This window comes from Eptesicus fuscus, chromosome 11 (genome assembly GCF_027574615.1).
Source record: "Eptesicus fuscus isolate TK198812 chromosome 11, DD_ASM_mEF_20220401, whole genome shotgun sequence".
Classification (NCBI taxonomy): domain Eukaryota; kingdom Metazoa; phylum Chordata; class Mammalia; order Chiroptera; family Vespertilionidae; genus Eptesicus; species Eptesicus fuscus.
In genome coordinates, this window is record NC_072483.1 from 47,146,816 (window position 1) to 47,169,237 (window position 22,422).

General features: G+C 37.8%; 1 protein-coding gene across 4 annotated transcripts in view; it reads left to right on the top strand.

The window, feature by feature from the left end:
• The window catches only part of UBR3 (ubiquitin protein ligase E3 component n-recognin 3), a 186,382-nt gene that overhangs the window by 150,267 nt on the left and 13,693 nt on the right, over positions 1–22,422 (top strand). For all 4 annotated transcript variants that reach the window (XM_054723408.1, XM_028141026.2, XM_028141027.2 and 1 more), the window contains 6 exons: positions 4,034–4,119; positions 5,288–5,390; positions 10,411–10,514; positions 12,312–12,436; positions 18,783–18,890; positions 19,024–19,149. In XM_054723408.1, the coding sequence (XP_054579383.1) occupies positions 4,034–4,119; positions 5,288–5,390; positions 10,411–10,514; positions 12,312–12,436; positions 18,783–18,890; positions 19,024–19,149 (652 nt within the window). The remainder of the gene's footprint in view (positions 1–4,033; positions 4,120–5,287; positions 5,391–10,410; positions 10,515–12,311; positions 12,437–18,782; positions 18,891–19,023; positions 19,150–22,422) is intronic.

Here is a 22,422-nt window from a genome sequence, read left to right on the forward strand (position 1 = left end):
CTATAATAGTTAATTTAACATTTGTCTCTGGAGAGTAACCAATTGCATACTTGCAGTAAAATATGCTTTATGTGAAAACTAAATTGAATATAATTTAATTTTCCATGGTTTCAAGGTTTTATAAAACTCCTGTACTATATTGTGGTAATAATGCTATAGAAGATTGGGATGAATGTAGACCAACTCAGTTATGGTGTGTGTGTGTGTGTGTACACATAGGTAGTCCTGTGCTACTTAATGATAGGCATATGTTCTGAAAAATGTGTTGATAGGCGATTTTTTGTTGTGCAAAGATTATAGAATGTACTTAACAAACCTAGATGGCATAGCCTCCTCTACACACCGAGACTCCTTGATATAGCCTATTGCTTCCAGGCTATAAGCCTGTACAGCATGTTACTGTACAAACAAACACAAGATTAAATCAATCACAGGAAAATAATGCAATAAACAGATGCGATGAACATGAGATATATGATGTGGCTACCAATGTAACACATTTTATAAAGAGTACACTCTAAAATAATGATAAAAATGTAGTAAATACATAAACCAGTAACATAGTCATTTATCATTGTCAAGTATTATGTACTATCCATAATTGTATGTGTTATGCTTTTATACAATTGGCAACTCGGCAGATTTGTTCACACTAGCATCACCACAAACACGTGAGTAATGTGTTGTGCTATGATGTTAGGAGGACTATGACATCACTAGGTGATAGGTCCATTATAACGTTATGGTATTACGGTGGTTGGTATATGTGTTGACTGAAATGTCTTTATGCAAACATAGATATTCTCTCTCTCTCTCTCTCTCTCTCTCTCTCTCTCTCTCTCTCTCTCTCACACACACACACACACACACACACACACACGTTGATTATTATGCCTTTGATTTGACTTATAAGAAAATCCTGTTTGAATGGGCATGAAAATTCCATCTATATGGAATTTTTCTATAGTATGATAAATCCAATAATTTGATTTACATTTAGTTTAGTGGAAATTTTAGATTCCTATTTGTGGTTTAAATATTAAATATATAAATAACTTACAGAATAAAGCTTACTAATTCAGGAGACTTTTAAAATACACAAATTTCAGTTTTTTATAGAGAAGCAGGAACAAATGTCAAATGTTATTTACTAATAAGGGTATATATGTAGAGAAAATATGCTCTTCCCTCTTCCCACCCTTCTCTGATCTTTAATGATAAACTCTAAAGCTGCAAAATAAAGATTCTGAAAGAGAAAGTATATAATCCTTAAAAACCTCATTTTCCTTTGGTTAAAATTACCTAGTTCATTGTCAAGTTTTCACAGAAAAATTGCATGCCTTCTCTAAAGTTTTATTTAGTCATTAAAAAGAAAACAAACAACCAAACAAAAACCAAAATGACTCAGAAAACAAAAACATGAATTAAAAGAAAAAAGTATTTTATATCCTATTTGAATAGGATATAATTTTATCAAGGTAGGAAACCAACCAGATTGTTCATAATTATCTTATGCCTAGCATATAACCTTATGTCATAAATACTTATGATTATAGATTATGATTATTTTTATGCCTAAAAAGTAGGCATTAACATATTAATATCTAAAATGCTTAGATATTTAAGTAAAATATTTAGAAGTAAGCTTAATTTGAATTACTTTTGAATCAAACATTGTGATTCTTAAATGTAGAGTTTATTAGAACTTACAAGTTTATTTATTTGACATTAGTAATTTTGAATGGACTACAACCTGTTTTCCAGAACTGAATTTCTTCCTGCTGATTATGTAATTTTGTTTGCTCTTGGGAACTTAAATTTTTTGATGTTTAGAAACAAAATATTTCTAGAGGGTAACTAGCCTGTAAAACTGTTTCCCTTAATCATTGTTTTAGAAATTTCTTTTTAATAGGACAATGAGTATCTTTTTGTTTTTAATTTTATTTGTATGGTGAAGCCTTGGGAGATTTTCTGAGGGCAGCAAAGAAGAAATTGTTGGAATGGTCAGAAAACTCCTGCTACCAGCCCTATTGTGTGGTGATTTTCAACAGTGAGGGAAGATTAGACATGGGGAACAAAATGCATTTGTGTCTCTTTTCTTACAAGTCTGAAATTAAAGGATAAATTTTGTTATAAATGAAATAAGGAAAAGCTGATGGTTAGGGCCTCTGACTTTGATTTTTAAATTTTACAAATTATTACATGATACTAACCCTTTGGGTAGGTAGGTAGTATTTGTTGTTGTTTTTTTTTTAATTCAGAAAGAATGTTGTGTAGGAGATTGTCCTACCATAATCTGAAATAATTAATTACATTTAGTAGTTTTCTGTCAAGTATTCATTAAAATAAAATTCCTAGTAACATGTTTGTCATTTTTTAAAGTATCTTATTTGATGGTTGAATAAACATAATTGTTCCTGTATTTATATTTTAATGAATATTTTTGCAAATTACACTGAAATCAAAGTTGACATTCTAGTTCTGACATTCAAATGTAAGAATTGCTCATGTTTCTGGTTAGCTCTTTAAAAGTACTGTCTAGGAAATCTTAGTTTTTATAAGAGAATATAGCCATTAATTTTTTCCTACAGATTAGGCAACAGAAGATTTGTGAAAACAAAATGTATTGATCTCATTTATGTTCCCTTGATGAAGGAAAACATGCTGGTCTCCGCTCGCTTTCTGTCCACTAATATGAAATCCTTGTCCCTGCTTCCTTGCTGGTAGGTTTTTAGAAGTTCAGTGAGCAATGCAAATCGCCTGAAGGGTGGAAAATTTCCTTGTCACACAGATTCCCTTATCAGCAGCAACCAGATGGAGCTCTGAGCAGGAACATTATCAATGTTAAATTGCTTTCCTTCCCCCGTTTGCCCCCTCACCCCCAACAAGTAGAGAGGATTAAAGCATTCCTTTAGAAATGGGTGGCAAATGTACAGACTTAGGAATATTAATATTTTAAAGTTTGCATTTCTAAGTAAATATATGAAAATAACATTTCAAAACATTCGTGTTCAAAAATACAATCAGAACTAGTTCAAAATGGTTTGTTTTAAATAAAATAGCATAACATTTTTTCTTGAATTCATTTGCAAAGAGTAAGCTTGATACTTGGCCGCCTAATTTCTTTTTCTTTTTATTTTTTTTTAAGACTGAGGATAGCTCACTATTAGAGTCAAATGCATGTCTAGGATATAAACAACTTCATTCAGTTTTAGTTGTGGCAAATAAAGGTATATTTAAGATTATTAATACTGTTGAAGTAAAAATACATAGTTTATGACTCAGAATTATTATTTATTATTTTGGCAAAAATTGCTATTTTACTGTTATTATTTTTGAGTGAATCTTTAGATTCTGCATCAGTTTGATTTTTGAAATGTCAATTTACTAATTATTGCTATTTTGTAAGCTGATAATTGCTAAGTATTTTATAATTTCAGGTCTATATGAATAATACTACTGATGTTTAGCAGTATCAATAGTTACACAATATATTTTAATAAAACTAATTGTAGATGTCCACAGAAGAGACTGCTGTTAATTATGTTGTTCCTAGTCATTTTTATGTTAGTGATTTTGTTTCTTAGTATTGATTTCTAGAACCATCTAAGCTCCAATGAGTGATAACCATTTCTCTGATAGAAAAATTGGTATGCCCTTGTGTGTTGTGTGATAGTAACCACCTACTCAGTGACTAACAGTTGGGATACAAATTCTTTCTTTAGATTCATTTGTAGTTATTTTCCTTATGGACTAGTTTTAAGTATTTGCCAACATTTGGAATTTTGAACAATTATACTGTGACGTGCGGTTTTGCAGTTATAAATATGAATATACTGTATAAGTAAGGACAATAAGCTGTCCCCTTTTTATTTCAGAAATAAAATTGTACCTGATATTGCATAGATTATACTTTTGCAAATAATAAAGTTGAACTTTATTGTTTAGGTTGACTCAGTCATATTAATAAGACAAACTAAGAAAGATTGCTTCAGCCTAATGACTGAGATATATTATAATGCTTTATTTACAGAACCAATTTGGAACTTGAATTAATACATCGAGGAGGCAATTTGTGTTCAGGGGGTGCAAGCACAGCTGGCAAAAGGTCTTGTTTAAGTAAGTATTAAATGGTGCTAAAATTTTCTATTTATGTCTTTTTTGAAAGCATATACAGACAAAGTAATCTTTTGGGGTATTTTTAGATTCTTTTTATATTGTATATAATCAATTTTAATAGTGATTATATGCTTTAAATTGTTAATCTTGTACTTAGAAAAAAATCATATGAATATTTAGCTCTTTCTGTACTGTGATTACTCAGTAAATAAATATCATACTAATTGACCAGATTTACATTGGTTCTAAAACAATGTTATTCTCAGCTATAAAAAATTGTTCTTGAACTGAATTCTTTAAAATAATTTTTTCATTGTGTACATTTAAGAAAATCTTTTCATAATGACAATTAGTATTGCCTATAGATTCCTCTAGTATATAGCTACTGTTAATTAAGGAAGGCATTTATGTTGTACTTTGATATATGTGTTAAAACCTATTAAAGTTATATATGTTTGCTTTTATTTATGAATATACTTTATATTGTAAAGTGGCATGATTCTTTAATACTTTTTGTAAGGGTATAGTTGAGAGAAGTGTCATTGGGAACTTTAAGTAGATTTTTTATGAACATGAACTTGAAACCTGGGTATGTGCCCTGACTAGAAATCGAACCCAAGACCCATCAGTGCATGGGAAGATGCTCCAATCAACTGAGCCACACCTACCAGGCTGTTATTTTTTTCTTTAGGTTGAATCAAAAGATGATTGATAAAGTCAAAATTCAACCTGAAAAAGACTTTGGGGAAAATATTAGGTAAAGAAAAAACTTCACCTAACTGATTTATATGGCTGTATTGTCCATATTATTCAGGGTAGGGTAATGAAGATAATAGTAAATTTTGGTTAGGAGGAGACCACAATAGTGAGAAGTACATGTTGTAAAGCTGTAGCATAAAGCCCAGGAAAAGTAGGTCTATGACAGATGAGGAAAAGGAACCATTCCTGTTAAGACTGAGTATAAGGACAGTCCAGACACTAATTGAAATTATTTAGATATATTTCAGAGTTTAGCTTAAAAGACAGCATGAAATAGTTGGTACTTAAACCTAGTGAATTATAATTATAAGAATAGGAAACATTTCTTTGTGAATTAGACATTTTGTCTGAATTTTGTTCTGGAAGAATTTTGTAAACTTTCTAATTACCTTTTCTCTAATATATTTAGATCAACTGTTCCATGTATTAGCCTTGCACATGCGGCTTTATAGCATTGATTCTGAGTTTAATCCCTGGAGAAAGCTTACTCAGTTAGAAGAGATGAATTCGCAGTAAGTATTATTGAAAGATTAAGTTAATTAAAGTTGCTTTTGAAAAATACAGATAAAACATTCAAATGGACGCACACAATAGTTGGTTGTGCCTCTTTTTATGTCAGAATTGATCAGTGGGTTCAGGTAGCCTAAGTCTGATCCCTCCATTGTAAAGTTCCCCATCAGCCTTTCATCTAATGATTTTTGCAATCCCTGATGATTCTTGCCTAAATCTGATATTTCATTAGATGCTGCAAAATAGTGATATTAAAAAACCTTTCTTCTGTTGTACTAGATATTGGATTTATAGACTAGATGGCTCTGAGGAGGGGGAAGCGTAGTCTTTATGGTGAATGATGCTGGTTAATTGACTATCTATATGAGAAACAATGTTGACCCTTACCTCATACAGAACCTATTCAGATTTTGCTAGTTGTTTCAGTAATATCCTGGGAAATGCAAATGCAATGCAAAGACAATTCAAAAATCATGCTTGTATTTAGTTGTCATGTCTCTTTAGTTTCCTTTAATCTGAAATTGTTCCTGACTTTTTCTTTGTATTTTATGACACTGACTTCTTTTTTGAAGGGCTTAGGCCAATTATTTTGTAGAATTTCTCAAATTTTTTTGTCTAATATTTCCTTGTAGTTAGATTCAGGCTATAAACTTTTGGCAGAAATACCACAGAAGTAATGTGTTCTTTTTACTGTGTTGTATCAGGAGGCACATGCTGTTGGTTTGTCTAGAAACTAATGGAAAGGATATCCTCAGATGAGGATTTTAAAAAATATATTGAAAGAACAGACATCGGTACTATGCTTTCCATAATATTGATTGCTGGGTTGTGTTCTTTTTAAGCCCTAAGATAAATACCCATCCATTAGGATAGTAGTAAATGCTGTGAACACTTATCTAATGCTTATTTCATGGTAAGGCATTATTGTACGTGGCGTGTATAATCTCATTTTATCATCACCATAATGCTATACACTAGGTACCATTGTTATCCCAGTTTTTACATATGAGGAACCTGAGGCTTAGAAAAGTTAAGTAACATACTCTTTTGGGATATACAGCTTTTAAGGAATAGAGCTGGTATTTGAATCCAAAACTTTCTGATTTTGGAGGCCTAACTTCTTAACTGTTTGTTACCGTACAGATCTGAGGAATTTCCAGTATGGTTCATTAGTTCACTAAGTTTTAATACTAATAATGTCATCTGTTTTATATCTATAATATTAGATTTTTAAGAATTGAAGTATCTTTTCCTATTTTCTCACTTTTAATACTTCTTCAATATCAAATTCTATGTCTAATGATACAGATTTCATATATGCTTTTTCTGTAATCCTCATGAAAATTATTTTCTTATTTCCTTTTAATTTTATTGTATTGACTATCATTTGGTTTAAGAAAAAATAATGGGAAAATTAGGCCTATTAACACTAACCCACCCGTTTTCTTTTATCATCTATAGAGTTAATAGTGGTGTACAGTTTTTATAATCTAGATTTTTTAAAGATTAGCTAAAAACTTTAGGAGTTAGAAACAATTATATATTTTTAAAAATTATCTTTCTTGTTGAAAGTATTACAGATGTCCCCCTACATCCCACTCCCATCCCCTCCCCAGGTCTTCACTGCACAATTGTGTGTGTCTATGAGTTATACATATGTGCATATAAGTTCTTTAGTTAATCTCTTACCCCCTCCCCCTCTTCACTCTGAGATTTGTCAGTCTGTTGCATGCTTCCATGTCTCTGGGTCTATTTTGTTCGTGAGTTTTATTTTGTTCATTAGATTCCACATATAAGTGAGATTACGTGATACTTGTCTTTCTCTGACTGGCTTATTTCGCTTAGCATAATATTCTCCAGGTCCTTCCATACTGTCTCAAAGGGTAAGAGCACCTTATTTTCTACTGCTGCATTGTATTCCCTGGTGTAGATGTACCACAGCTTTTTTATCCACTCATCACTGATGGGCACTTGGGCTATTGCCAGATCTTAGCTATTATAGATAGTACTGCTATGAACATAAGGGTGCATATATTCTTTCTGATTAGTGTTTCAGGATTCTTAGGATATATTCTTAGAAGTGGGATCACTGGGTCAAATGGCAGTTCCACTTTTAATTTTTTAAGGAAACTCCATACTGTTTTCCACAGTGGCTGTACCAATCTGCATTCCCACCAGCAGTGTATTAGAGTTCCCTTTGCTCTATATCCTTGACAGTACTTGTTTGTGATTTGTTGATGGTAGCCATTCTGGCAGGTGTGAGGTCATACCTCATTATGGTTTTAATTTACATCTCCCTAATGATTAGTGACTTTTGAGCATTTTTCATATGTCTCCTGGCCATTAGAAATAATTATGTATTTTAAAATATTAAGCATTTAAAGGGTAGTTATCACAATGATATTATTAAACACCACAGTCAAAATCTATGCTTCTCTTTCGACAGTGGGGTGAATTCATTCATTCATTCATTCATTCATTTTTAGTATGTGCCTACTGTGTGCTAGGAAAGATCCATTTCTATGTTCTCAGAATGATTGTTTTTATCTTAGTAGCCAACAAGCTCCAGTTTATTATTTTTACATTTTTTTCTGATTATAAAAATTATATTTATTGTACAATACTTAGAACATACAAAAATATTGAGGATGAGGATGAAATGATCTAGAATCTTATATACTATGTGTTATACATAGTTTATTACAGTTTAATGAACTCATCAACCATAAAAATGAGAGCAAATAGAGAAATAAATCAATCATATTTTCTGAGATATCCTCTTATACTGTTAACATTATGAGATATTTTTTATTTTCTTTTTTTATATGTATATACTAGAGGCCCGGTGCATGAAATTTGTGCACGGTGGTGGTGGGGGATGTCCCTCAGCCCAGCCTGCACCCTCTCCAATCTGAGATCCCTCTCACAATCCAGGACTGCTGGCTCCCAACCGCTCGCCTGCCTGCCTGATCACTCCCTAACCACTCCCCTGCCAGCCTGATTGACGCCTAACTGCTCCCCTGCTGGCCCGATTGCCCCTAACTGCCCTCCCCTGCTGGCCTGGTCACCCCAAACTGCCCTCCCCTGACAGCCTGGTTGCCCCTAACTGTCCTCCCCTGCAGGCCTGGTTGCCCCCAACTGCCCTCCCCTGCTGGCCTGGTACCCCTAACTGCCCTCCCTTGCCATCCTGTTTGCCCCTAACTGCCCTCCCCTGCCGGCCTGGTCGCCCCTAACTGACCTCCCCTACTGGCCCAGTACCCCTAATACACTCCCCTGCCAGCCTGGTCGCCCCCCCAACTGCCCTCTCTGCAGGCCTGGTTGCCCCCAACTAACCTTCCCTGCTGGCCCGGTCACCCCTAACTTCCCTCCCTTGCCAGCCTGGTCACCCCTAACTGCCCTCCCCTGCTGGCCTGGCCCTCCCCATCTGCCCTCCCCTGCAGGCCTGGTCCCCCCCAACTGCCCTTCCCTGCAGGCCTGGGTCCCCCCGAACTGCCCTCCCCTGCAGGCCTGATCGCCCCCAACTGCCCTCCCTTGCAGGCCTGGTTCCTCCCAACTGCCCTTCCCTGCTGGCCATCTTGTGGTGGCCATCTTGTGTCCACATGGGGGTGGCCATCTTTGACCACATGGGGGTAGCCATCTTGTATGTTGGAGTGATGGTCAATTTGCATATTACCTCATTATTATATAGGATATTATAAATTTTAGAATACTATTTGATTCATACTATATTCGTTTTAGAATTTAAAATTAATATATAACAACCAAATTCCCTTATCATTAAAAATTCTTTAAATGATGTACCTAATTTATTTATTCATTTCTATTGTTAATTATTTAATTTTTCTCTTTCCACCATAATATCAGATGGTGTGTTAAGCAGTTCTTGACATGTTAGATGTAACCTAGAGCAATAGAATAACATGAAACTATAAAATAACATGTTTTAGATTATTTCAGTAATTTATTTGATAAATACTCACCGAGTGTTAGGAACTGTGTTGTACAGAGCAACATTGCTTCTCAGGAAGATTGTACCTATATAAACTTAAATTGTTAATCTAAGAATGTCATCATTTCTGTCAATCTTGAATATTAGTGCTTAAAAATATTTTGGGGGATAATTTGATTTCAGAGAGGAAGGGAGAAGAAGAGAGTGATAGAAACATCAATGATGAGGGAGAATCATTGATGGGCTGCTTCCTGCACACCCCCCCCACTGGGGATCAAGCCTGCAACCCAGGCATGTGCCCTCGGCTGGAATCGAACCTGGGTCCCTTCGGTCCTCAGGCTGATGCTCTATCCACTGAGCCAAGCCGGCTAGGGCTTGGGGGATAATTTGAGAGACAAAAATTGGGACCTCATGCCCGACTGGTGTGGCTCAGTGGTTGAGCGTTTGATTCCTAGTCAGGGCACATGTCGGGGTTTTGGGCTCAGTCCCCAGTAGGGGGCATGCAGGAGGTAACTGATTAATGAATCTCTCTCATCATTGATGTTTCTGTCTCTCTTCCTCTCCCTTTCTCTTTCTGAAATTAAAAAAAAAAATTGGAATTGCAAAGTAATAGAAATTTATATAACTTCTGGTGAAGTTAACTTTATATAAATATTTCATATTTATTAGCCATTTGTTTATAATCTGTGAATTACATATTCATGACATCTGTACATTTTTTCTGTTGGTATCTTATTCTTTAAATATTTCTGAATGATTATTGATGTTTCTCTATCCTATCAGTCTCTCTCTCTGTCTCTGTCTCTGTCACTGTCTCTGTCTCTCTCTCCCCCCCTTTCCCACCCTCTCCTTTCTCTAAAGTCAGTGAAAACCTATCTTTGGGTAAGGACTAAAAAAGATAAAAAAGATTATTTTTTAGGCAAAAATTATGGCCCCTAGCTTTTTCTTTTGAGATTTCTCAGTTGCTTATGAAAGTTTGATTTCTGTTCCATAGACATATGTGTAAAATAGAAAATGAATTAGAAAGAAAAGATGTACAATACTGTCTAAAGTGATTATGCATTTTCTTTTAGGCTGGGAAATGAAGAACAACAGCCTGAGGTTCCAATTCTTTATCATGATGTTACATCCCTTTTGCTCATCCAGATTTTAATGATGCCACAACCCTTACGCAAAGGTATATCTTTATAATTCAGATTCTTAGATTACATAGTATATATAATGAATATTCTACTAATTGTAGCAACAAATATAGCATTCATCTGGTGGAATTATTTAGAGGTAAATAACGTTTATTTATTATTAGTAAATAGAAATCATATATATATATATAAAGAAAAAGACAATGAAATAAAATTGCTTTTTCCCTTATAGGTCTATTCTTTTTAGCTTTTTAGTCCATAATGAGGTAAAGAAATGGGAAATCACTCTGAAAGCATGGGATGACACTCAATCAACTGAGTCACACCAGCTAGGGATTTTTAAAAAATATTTTTATAAATTTTTAGAGAAGGGAAAGGGAGAAAGAGAAACTGATATGAGAGCAGAACATCTATTGGCTTTCTCTTGCATGCCCCCTACTGGAGATCCAGCCCACAATACCAGGCATGTGACCTGATGGGGAATCGAATCAGCAACGTTTTGGTGCATGGGATGATGCCCAACCAACTGAACAGCATAAAATCATAGAAGGAACAGTGAATCTGATTGATGTGTGTGGATTCAAGTTCAGACCTGTGTGCTTATTAGCTTGGTTACCACTGGCACATCCTTTTGAAGCTTAGTTCTCCAGTTGAGACTGTTCTGAGGATTGAATGAGACATTTGAGGAAATTTTCTGTTATTAGGTGTTTATAAGTATTAATTATGATTATTAAGCTACCATTTATTAAGTACCTAATATGTACCAAGCATTTTGCATTATTGTTATTCTTGTTTTTGCATTGTTATAGTTTTCATTGAATTTTAAGACTCAGAGTACCTAAAATATTGGTATTTCTTTTTTTATTTTAGAAGTTCTATATTGTATTATATTATGTTATTATTTACAAGATCTATATCATATTGGAAGTAGATGAAATATTGGTTTTACAAGATCTATATTATATTAGAAGTAGGTGAAGTATTGGTTTTAAGCACTCAGACTACCAGACATTGTTAAGTACATGATGTCTAGTAGGGGATTTGAGTGGCATTAGCACTCTGGTCTTCTAAAACATAGCACACCTTCCACTATGCTAAATGCCTTTCATTTACATATTCAGTGGATAAATAAAGGAACTTTGATTGCATAATTTCAGATCTGTTGAGTAGAAAATATATCACCACATTATAATCTCATTTTATTAACTACTTAAATGTTGAACAAAAATCAATTACACATGCAAGGAAAGGCATATATTTGTGAAATTATCCTCAACTGCTCACTATGATGTGCACTGACCACCAGGGGGCAGACAGTCGACTGGTCAACCAATCGCTATGATGTGCACTGACCACCAGGGGGCAAACACTCTGACCAGTAGGCTAGCTTGCTGCTGGGGTCCAGCTGATCGGACCAGCAAGGAAAGGCATATATTTGTGAAATTATCCTATATAATAAAAGCCCAATATGCTAAGTGTCCAGTAATTTGGTTGTCCGGTCAACCAATCAAAGCGTAATATGCTAATTATATGCTAAGGCCACTCAATTGCTCACTATGATGTCCACTATGGGGTCCAGCTGAGCAAGATGGGCCGGACACGCCCTGGAGCCCTCCTGCAGTCCTTCCCCCGCTGGCCAGCCTCCCGCATCCCTCCCCGACCCCAATCGTGCACTGGTGGGGTCCCTCGACCTGGCCTGCGCCCTCTTGCAATCTGGGCTGAGGGACCCCCCTCCCCCGCCCAAGTGCATGAATTTCGTGCACCGGGCCTCTAGTCTTGAGTATAAAATGTCTAGATTCCAAAGAAATAACGATTTTCTCTTTCTCTTGTAGACCACTTCACCTGCATTGTGAAGGTGCTTTTTGCCCTACTGTACACACAAGCTCTTGCGGCACTTTCAGTCAAATGCAATGAGGAAGATAGGTCAGCCTGGAAACATACAGGAGCTCTCAAAAAGGTTAGTGTCTTATCTGAATTTGTCATTTAGTAGTTTGGTAACTCATTTATGTTGGAGGTATGAATGAATGAGATTAGATATTTTAAAGACAAAATGAGTTATTAACAAAGTATTTTAATTGGAAATGTAACACATTCAGGCTAAAAACGTTGAAAATGTTTCCCTTGTACAATGAGGTCTTTTGCATCTGTTTCTAAACCTTGGCCTTTATCCCTTTACTAGAGGCCCGATGCACGAAATTCGTGCACGGAGGGGGATTGTCCCTCAGCCCAGCCTATACCCTCTCCAATATAGGACCCCTCGAGGGATGTCCGACTGCCCGTTTAGGCCTGATCCTCCGGGGATCGGGCCTAAATGGGCAGTCGGACATCCCTCTCACAATCCAGGACTGCTGGCTCCCAACTGCTTGCCTGCCTGCCTTCCTGATTGCCCCTAACCACTTCTGCCTGCCAGCCTGATCACCCCCTAACCACTCTGCTGCCAGCCTATTTGCCCCAACTTCCCTCCTCTGCCGGCCTGGTCACCCTTAACTGCCCTCTCCTGCAGGGTTGATCACCTCCAACTGCCCTCCCTTGCAGGCCTGATCCCTCACAACTGCCCTCCCTTGCAGGCCGGATGCCTCCCAACTGCCCTCTCCTGCTGGCCATCTTGTGGTGGCCATCTTGTGTCCACATGGGGGCAGGATCTTTACCACATGGGGGCAGTTATATTGTGTATTGCAATGATGATCAATCTGCATATTACTCTTTTATTAGATAGGATAGAGGCCTGGTACAGGGGTGGGGGCCAGCTGGTTTGCCCTGAAGGTTGTCGCAGATCAGGTGGGGGTTCCCTTGGGGCGTGGGGCGGCCTGAGCGAGGGGCCTGTGGTGGTTTGCAGGCCGGCCACGCCCCCTGGCAACGAAAGCGGAGGCCCTGGTATCTGGAATTTATTTTCCTTCTACAATTGAAACTTTGTAGCCTGGAGCAGAGCCAAGCCTGGGGCTCCCTCCAAGGCTGGCAGCCATTTCTGTTGGGGTTAAAATTGAAACTTTGTTGCCTTAAGCGGGTGGGCCCGGCCAGGGTGTGTGGAAAGCTTTGCTTCCCCTGTTGCCGCCAGCAACCCTGGCCTGCTCTCTCAAGCTCCATCCTGCCGCCATTTGTTTGAATTTGTTTACTTTCTGTAATTGAAACTTTGTAGCTTGAATGGAGGCTTAGGCCTGGCAAGGGCAGGCGGAAAGCTTGGCTTCCTCTGTTACCTAGGAAACCTTGCTCTCTGTGGCTGTAGCCATCTTGGTTTGGGTTAATTTGCATACTCGCTCTGATTGGATGGTGGGCGTGGCTTGTGGGCATGGCTTGTGGGTGTGTTGGAGGTATGGTCAATTTGCATATTTGTCTATTATTAGGTAGGATATTTGGGCAGTTTTGTTTTGCTTTTGCTATAAGCCTTAAACTTACAGAAGTTACAAAAATTTTGTTAACACAGTGAGGCAGTAACACAATGTCTGCAGACTTACCTATTTTACTCTATGTCATCTTTCTTCTTCTTATCCCTATCCCCAGTCACAATCCAAAGGTGGCTTTTCACTTATCATTTCTAAACTTAAAAATCCTAAGGTGAAAGGTGTATTGGAAATGTATTGCATATAAATACTACTGTTATATTTGAGGTAACTCAATTACTGTACTTACTAGTTTGTTTGAGGCTTTTTTTTTCTAGTTCTATTGGGATTGTAAGTTTGCCTCTCAGATACTTTATATGCTTAAAAATAAAATATACTAAACCTAAAAAATAATCCTAACCTTTTCTTAATGATACCTTTTTAAGTACTGCTTTTTCCCCCCATGTTGGAATATACAGGTTCTTAGCAAATTTAAAGGAGATCTCTTTAGTTAAAATTATGTAAACAATTTAGAACAATTGTGCACATTTAGTTAAATGTATTTAATTAAAGTATTTCAGTGGCTTGAGAACAAATAGGATACTGTGGAATCAAAGTGCTCTGTTAATGAGTGGTTTGGCTTACAAATAGTTTAAAATAAGAAAGTTACTTCAGTATTTATTTAGGAAAATTAGTAGAAAAGAATAGGTGTATAAATTAAACCTTTGTTAGGCTTATAAACTCTTAAAAAGGTTTTTATACCTCATTGAAAAGTTTCTGTTAAAATCATATCTATTTGCCCTGGCTGGTTGCTAAGTGGTTAGAGCATTGGCCTATGGGCTGAGGGTTGTGGATTCGATTCCTGGCCAAGGGCACATACCTTGGTTGCAGACTTGATCCCAGGCTCCAGTTGGGGCTTGAGTGGGAGGCAACCAGTTGCTGTGTCTCTCTTATGTTTCTCTCTCTCTCTCTTTCTTTCTCTCTCTCTCTCGCTCCCTCCCTCCCTCCCTCCTTTCCTCCTTTCCTCCTTTCTTCCTTCTCTCTCCCCCTCCTCTACCTCCCATTCTCTCTAAAAAAATCAATGGAAAAAATATCCTCAGGTGAGGATTAAACTACTTATATCAAAGGGGAGAGAAGACTATTTATAAACACATGAAATATACTCAACATAACTTTCACTTTTATCACCAGTTTACTCTCAAATCATGATTATGTGTACAAAAATTTAGTATAGTATCATCACACAGTTCATTAGTCTTAATTAGGGATATGGGTGGTTGGCCATTGAACCTAAGTACTAGGCCAAGCTTCTACCACTAAATAGAGATATATATTACTTTTTCAGTCAAGACATAACTCAATGAACCTCAGTTTTCTCAGAGGTAAATGAGAATTTGGAATATCCTACCTAATAAAATGGTAATATGTAAATTACCATCACTCCGCTACGCCCACGATTGGGCTAGCGGGAGGCGCAGGGGGCGGGACTCGGGTGGCCGGGGTAGCCGATTGGGCCAGCTGGTCTGCGCCATGGCTGTGCTGCGGAACAGAAGGGGCCTCTGGGGCAGCAAGCTCACGTCCCACCGCGGACCATCAAAAGCGGGGGAGCTGGGAGTCTGTCCGCTGGTGTACCATGCCTTTCAGAAGCCTCCGGCACGGTGGAGGCTTCCGAAAGGCCTGGTGCATCAGCGGACAGGCACCCAGCTCCCCCGTGATCGAAAGTGAAAGCGTGTAGGGGACCCTACACGTGCATGATTCAATCATGCACTGGGCCTCTAGTATGATTTATAACGGTGCCTTTCTTTATAAAATTCTGTTATTCCAAGTTATCAAAATTGATTTTTGTCTTTTCTTGCAGTGATTTTTTTCCTCCTTGTTCTTAGTTGATTCTTAGATAATTTTTATTCTGCAACTATCTTTCTTTTTTTCCCTAAATATTCTTTCAGTTTTCTGAATGCACTCAAATCTGATATTTGTATTGTTAGTATTCAAATCAAGTATATTAAGTTTTTATGCTGTGTCATTGTTTAACTATGTTTTCTTAGTAAACTGTCTAATAATGAAAAATTGTGTATTTAAAACATTTTCTGATATAATTTGGGTCTAAATCTATTAATCTAACTGCAAAAGTAAGACCTTAATGACAGAACATTAGACAATTGTAAATCCATGATGGGAGGAACATGAGCTAATTTAGGTAACTTCTATTAATTTTCTTTCTTGACTTGATAATTATTAGCTATTTAAAAATACTTAATAAAACCTTTAACATGAGTTAGATTCTTATCAGATATAGATTAGAAGTTTATACCCACATAAATGGCTTTAGTGAATGAAAGCAAACATTATAATTATTCTGTAGGTTGTTTTGCTATGTTATTAGCTTTTTCTGCAGTTGATCTAAACATTTAGATATGTAGCATCTATATATATAAAAAGCCAGTGTCTGTGATGACCAAATGACTGGTTACAATGAGGTACATTGAGCACCTCTCGGTCCCTCCCCCGTGGCCCACAGGCTCCGATCGAAGCAAGGCGGGCAGCAGGTGATGGGTGGGTGGGGCAGCTAGTACAGTGAGCAGCGGCAGGCGGGTGGACGGGGTGGTGAATGCGACGAGCAGCGGTGGGTGGGTGGGCGGGGTGGTGAGCAGCAACGGGCGAGTGGGCAGGGCTCTGAGTGTGGCACGGTGGCGGGTGGGTGGGTGGGGCTGTGAGCAGTGGCAGCCTACTGCGTGTGATTTTGCACGCTAGGCCTCTAGTATCCTATATAATAAAAGCCTAATATGCTAAGTGGCTGGTTGTCTGATTGTCCATTCAACCAATCAAAGTGTAATATGCTAATGATGTGCTAAGGCCACTCAGCCACTCGCTATGACGTGCACTGACCACCAGGGGGCAGACACTCTGACCGGTAGATGAGCTTGCTGCTGGGGTCCGATTGATCGGGACTGAGCAAGATGAGCCAACACGCCCTGGAACCCTTCCGTGGTCCCTCCCAGGCTGGCCAACTTCCCGCGTCCCTCCCTGTTCCCTATTGTGCACTGGTGGGGTCCCTCAGCCTGGCCTGTGTCCTCTCACAATCCGGGACCCCTTGGGGAATGTTGGAGAGCTGGGTTCGGCCCAATCCTGACCAATGCAAGGGCTTCCCCCTGGTGGTCAGTTTGCTCCCACAGGGGGAATGCCACTCAGCCAGAAGCTGGGCTCATGGCTGGTGAGTGCAGTGGTGGTGGTGGGAGCCTCTCCTGCCTCCCTGGCAGCACTAAAGCTGTCAGTCGGACATCTCCCAAGGGCTTCCGGACTGCAAGAGGGAGCAGGGTGGGCTGAGTGACTCCCCCAAGTGCATGAATTTTGTGCACCAGGCCTCTAGTAAATAAGAGCAACAGCTGTATAAGTAATGAAATGTATCATTATGACTTCTGTGCCTACTTAGATTTCTCTATCATTCATTACTTCTTTTTTTTTTCATTTCCTTTACTTCTTTTCTTCTCATCCCTTTCCTTCTTTTCTTTCTTCATTGAGCCTCTTTTATTTCAACCCACCCTATAAATCTTTATCCTCAGGTATGATAATTCCAGTGAAAACAGATTTTTGGCAAATCGAATCTACCCTAGAGCAATAAATATATATATTTTTCAAAAGAATATTATAGAGATAATTTGATAAGGAAGTTCAGTTGAGTTGGAAAAATGGTCATTACAGTTAGTATATTTCTTTTCTTCTTTGGAATATCTGTTAAAAGAGATTTTATACCAGGATTTCTTTGCTCCCCCCATCACCATTTATCCTCCCCTCATGTCCTCTTCCACCTCTATCCCTTTTTGCTCCCCCCGGAGTCATCACACTATTATCCATGTTCATGAGTTCTTTTTCTTTTTTTGCTCAGTCCTTCCACCCGGCTTCCAACATCCTTCCACACACACCAGAGCTGTCTGCTTGCTCTCTATAATTTTGTCTCTATTTTGCTTGTCAGTTCAGTTGGTTCATTAAATTCCACATACGAATGAAATGACATGGTACTTGTCTTTCTCTGACTTGTCTGGCCTACTTTACTTAGTATAGTGTTCTCCAGGTCCATCCATGCTATTGCAAAACATAAAATTTTCTTCCTTTTTACAGCAGAGTAGTACTCCATTGTGTAAATGTATAGGTAATGACGTCTGGGTAGTGACGTCACATAGCAACGCCGGCTTTTTCTCCCTAGTGACTAGCCTCCTTGCAGTTTCTTCAGCCCAGGAACACGACTTGCTTTATAGCCAGGTGGAAACATTTCACACTTTAACCAAATGTCTCTGAAGCATTTTCCTGTGCCTCATCTCATTTGATCCTCACAGAAGTTCTGGAGTAGGTAGATAGGAGACTTGGTGGAATCCAATTTTCTTTTCATTAGGCGGAAAACGAAGATTTAGAAAATTTAGAAACTTGACCTGACTGAAAAGATGTAAGAAATGGTGGACCTTGAAAACGACTTCAGGTTTTCTCAGTGCACAGAACACAGTCAAACACTACTGCAGTTAAATATTTTACACTTTGTTCTCCCTGCGTGATCTACAATAATAATCTGCTTCGTGTTGATATTTACTGCTGTGTTGCTGACAATTACCTGAAAGAGAAGTTGGGGTGCTTCACTGGGCTGGAAAAGGTTTAGCAACATCAGAAAGCAGGTCTAATTAAGCAAGTTCTATATCTATAAAAGGCTAAGTTGACTTGTGCATGCGTGATACAGCTCTCGCTGGTGCCAATCGCACATGTGTGTTTCCACCTGTCATTGTTGATCGTGAATTTGGTTGATACTTCTATTATAGAGAAAGGGTGAATAGCAATATTAAAATATTTCTTTTAATTAATTTCCTTTCAGTGTGCATGAATTCATGCACTGGGCCTCTAGTGTAATCATAATAATGCTGCACTCTTTAAAAAGTGTTCTTTTTAATGTTAACCTTTTGTAAATTTAGTGACTGAGATAACTAATATTTTAATTTTTTCTAGAATACGTGTGATGCAGAAAAGTCTTATAAAGTGCTGTTGAGCTTTGTGATAAGTGAACTATCTAAAGGAAAGTTATACCATGAAGAAGGAGCTCAGGAGTGTGCAATGGTATGTTTTCTCTAAGATTAGATGTAGTGGTTATTTAGTTAAAAATTTAGATTTTGTTGCCATTATGAATATAATTTTTAAAGCTATATCTATTATAGAATGAATTATTCAGGTTTTCTTTTTTTAACTTTAGGTTAGCCCTACTGCTTGGTCTTCTGAATCCATGGAAAAATACTTACAGGACTTCTGCTTACCTTTCCTCAGAATCACCAGCCTTCTTCAGCATCACCTTTTTGGGGAAGATTTACCTAGCTGCCAGGTATAATTTGGGATAGAGATCAGGGTGCATTGTTTTAGTCTAACTGAAAGGAATAAGTATTTAGAATATTTATTGTTATTGTATTTTGTATTTGTTACCATCATTCATTTTTATGATAATGTTACTAATATTTGATATTTGAGTAGTTTTGGATTAGATCAGTGATAATAAATGCCCAATACTTTACAGGATCATAGTATTCATATTGATATAGTTATCACTATCTCTATTGATACATTTATCACTAATTGCTTTTAATATCCTTTAAAAGTTACGTTGATCAGAAAGCTGGTTATCTGAAGATAAGATAGTGTTTATGTAATTTTAGAACAACAAAATGTTCAATTTATAGCCACTTATATTAAAACTTGGATGAATGAGTTATCACTAGTTTAATATATTTCTTAGAACTGTTAATCAATGTGAGCAGGCAAGAAAGTGACAGGATAGGAAAGCAGAAGGTAAGTAAACCAAATTAGCTTTTAGGATTATGTTTCTAGCATTATCTGCAATTCATTTTCAGTGAATTTGATGTGGCCATTAAGATATTTATTATATTTATGGTCTTTGAAGCCTGAAGTATATCAGAATTTAAGTCAATTATTCCTTTCCTTCTATGTAATTGGCCATTGCATAGTTTGTGTGCTTTGGTTTTTATCAAGTGATTTGAGATTAAACTCTACACATTTGTCCCCAAAACTTTGTATTTAGGATTATAAGATATTGAACAAATTAAAAATATTCAAAAATTCTTCACATCACTGTATTGCACCAATAATCTAGGAGAATCTCCTTAAACAAAAAGTAGGGATTAAGCTGTGGGGTTTTTCTTTTTTAACAGCAATCCAGGCACTGGGTCGCCAAAGTGACTTCAAAAATACAAATATTTCTAAAATAAACGGTGATGATTTAACCAGCCATACATCAGGGTTGTCTGAGACCGATTTTGTAGTCACTAAAAGAGTGGATAGAGTGAGAGACCTGTGGAATCTTGGTCTTGTCAAATCAAGTAACTCACTTGAAGAGTACAGCTTTAATCAAAATACCTTTGACTGAAGAAGTTATCCCTAGCACTAATGTTAGTGAGCATGGGCACGAGGAAGGGGCTGCCCAACCAGGACATTTATCTGCATTCGTTCTTTCTCTTTCTAATTGTGGTCTATTACCAGCTGCCTACATTATTCTTCACTCACTCCTTAACCCCACAAAATCTACTTTTTCTGCCTACCAGTACTATCCTGCAGCCTCAAATGTTACTAAGGACCATCTGATTACAGCACAATTTGATATGCCTCATCACACCTTCCTTTAATCTCTCCCCTCCCTTCAGTCCCATGACACTGCAGCAGGAGTTTTCAAACATACTTTAGCAGTAGAACCTTTCTTTCAAATATGATCTTGAAAAAAAGACTTAAAATAGTAAGACTTGAAATCATACAGTATAAGTTCTTAAAATTTGTTCTTTTTCAAGGTATGTTTTGGCTATTCATTGCATTTCCATAAAATTTTTAAATCGGCCTGGAAATTTCTATAAAAAAACAAAGCCTATTTAGATTTTTTGGGGGTGAGGGAGGTTTGCATTGACTCTAAATATTAATTTAGAACTGTCATCTTAATTGGAAGAACTGACGCTGTAACATTATAATGTTATCACCTTAACATTGAGAACTCCAGTATTCGACCTATTTATATTTCCTCTGATTTGGATTAATTAAGCTTCTTAGATCTGTGGGTTTGTAGTTTTCATAAAAAAATTAAAAATGTATATATTGAGAAAGGATTTATATCCAGAATATATCAGGAACTTTTATAACTCAATAATAAGTAAACAAAAAACATACGATGGTCAAGAAAATTTGAACAAGCACTTCTTATAAGAATATATATGAATGACCATATGTACATGACAAAGTGTTCAACATCATTGTTGATTAGAGGAGTACAAATTAATGTTACAAGTGTTGGTAAGGAGTTGGATAGAGTTCCATGAAACTCTCGTTCATTGCTGGTAGGAATGCAAAGTGGTATAGTCAAATTCAGGCAGTTTCTTTAAAATATTAAGCATACACTTAATTGTATAATACAATGATTCTATTCCTAGTTATCTACCAAAAGATATGAAAGCATATGTCCACATAAATACTTGTAAATGAATGTTCATAGCAGCCAAATTTATAGTAGTCAAAAACTGAAAATAACCCAGAAGTCCTTCAACAAGTGAACATGTGAACAAAATGTGGTATGCTCATATAGTGGAATACTACTAAGTAATAAGAAAGAATGGACTACTGATTCATGCTATAACATGAATGAATCTCAAAATATTATGCTGAAAGAGGCCAGGCACAAAAGAAGGGGCTGGAATTGATTGCATAGGGGTAGAAGGAATATTTTTGGGGGTGGAATTGTTCTAAAATTTTATGGTAGCAGTAGTTGCATGACTATACTTTTACTAAAATTCATCAAACTACACTTAAGGTTGGTCCATTTTATGGTTATGGAAGTTACCATACCTAATAAAATGGTAATATGCAAATTATCATCACTCCACTACGCCCACGATTGGGCCAGTGGGAGACACAGGGGGCGGGACTCGGAGTGGCTGGGGTGGTGATTGGGCCGGCAGGACGCTGAGCTCGCGTTGCCAGCGGCGACGCGAGCTCAGCGTCTGCGCCATGGCTATGCTGCAGCACAGACGGGCCTCTGGGGCAGCGAGCCAGCGTTTTGGAGGTTTTGGAGGTTTGGAGGCGGCGCGGGTGGGCTGGCGGCGCGGCTCCCGGCGGGGGGGGTGGGGGGGAGGAGTCTGGCGGCAGTTGGGCTGCAGGAGCGCGCAGCGGTGTCCGGGTGTCCCGGTGTCCGCAGAGGACGCGGGTTTCCACGAAGGCAGAGGAGGCGGCGGCGGCCCCAGCATTCCTGGGCGGGAGGCAAAGGCAAGACCCCGGCCTGGGCTCCGGCCGCAGGAGGACCACGCCCCCGCCCCGCCTCGCCCTAGGGGCCCAGGGACTTCGGAGCTGCCGGCCACACCGGGTCCTGACCAGCGGACAGACAGCCTACACGTGCATGATTAAATCATGCACTGGGCCTCTAGTACCTCAATAAAGTTGTTTTTTAAAATGCCCTCTTTGCATAGCTATATAAATGGGGGATTTGTGGCTTTATTTCTAGAGATTTAAAAAATTAAAATTTTTTAGCTTTCTTATCATTTTGCTTTTTAAAAAATCATTGTACCATATTTCAAATTTGTACCTAATCTAGATAATTAGTTCATTTTTG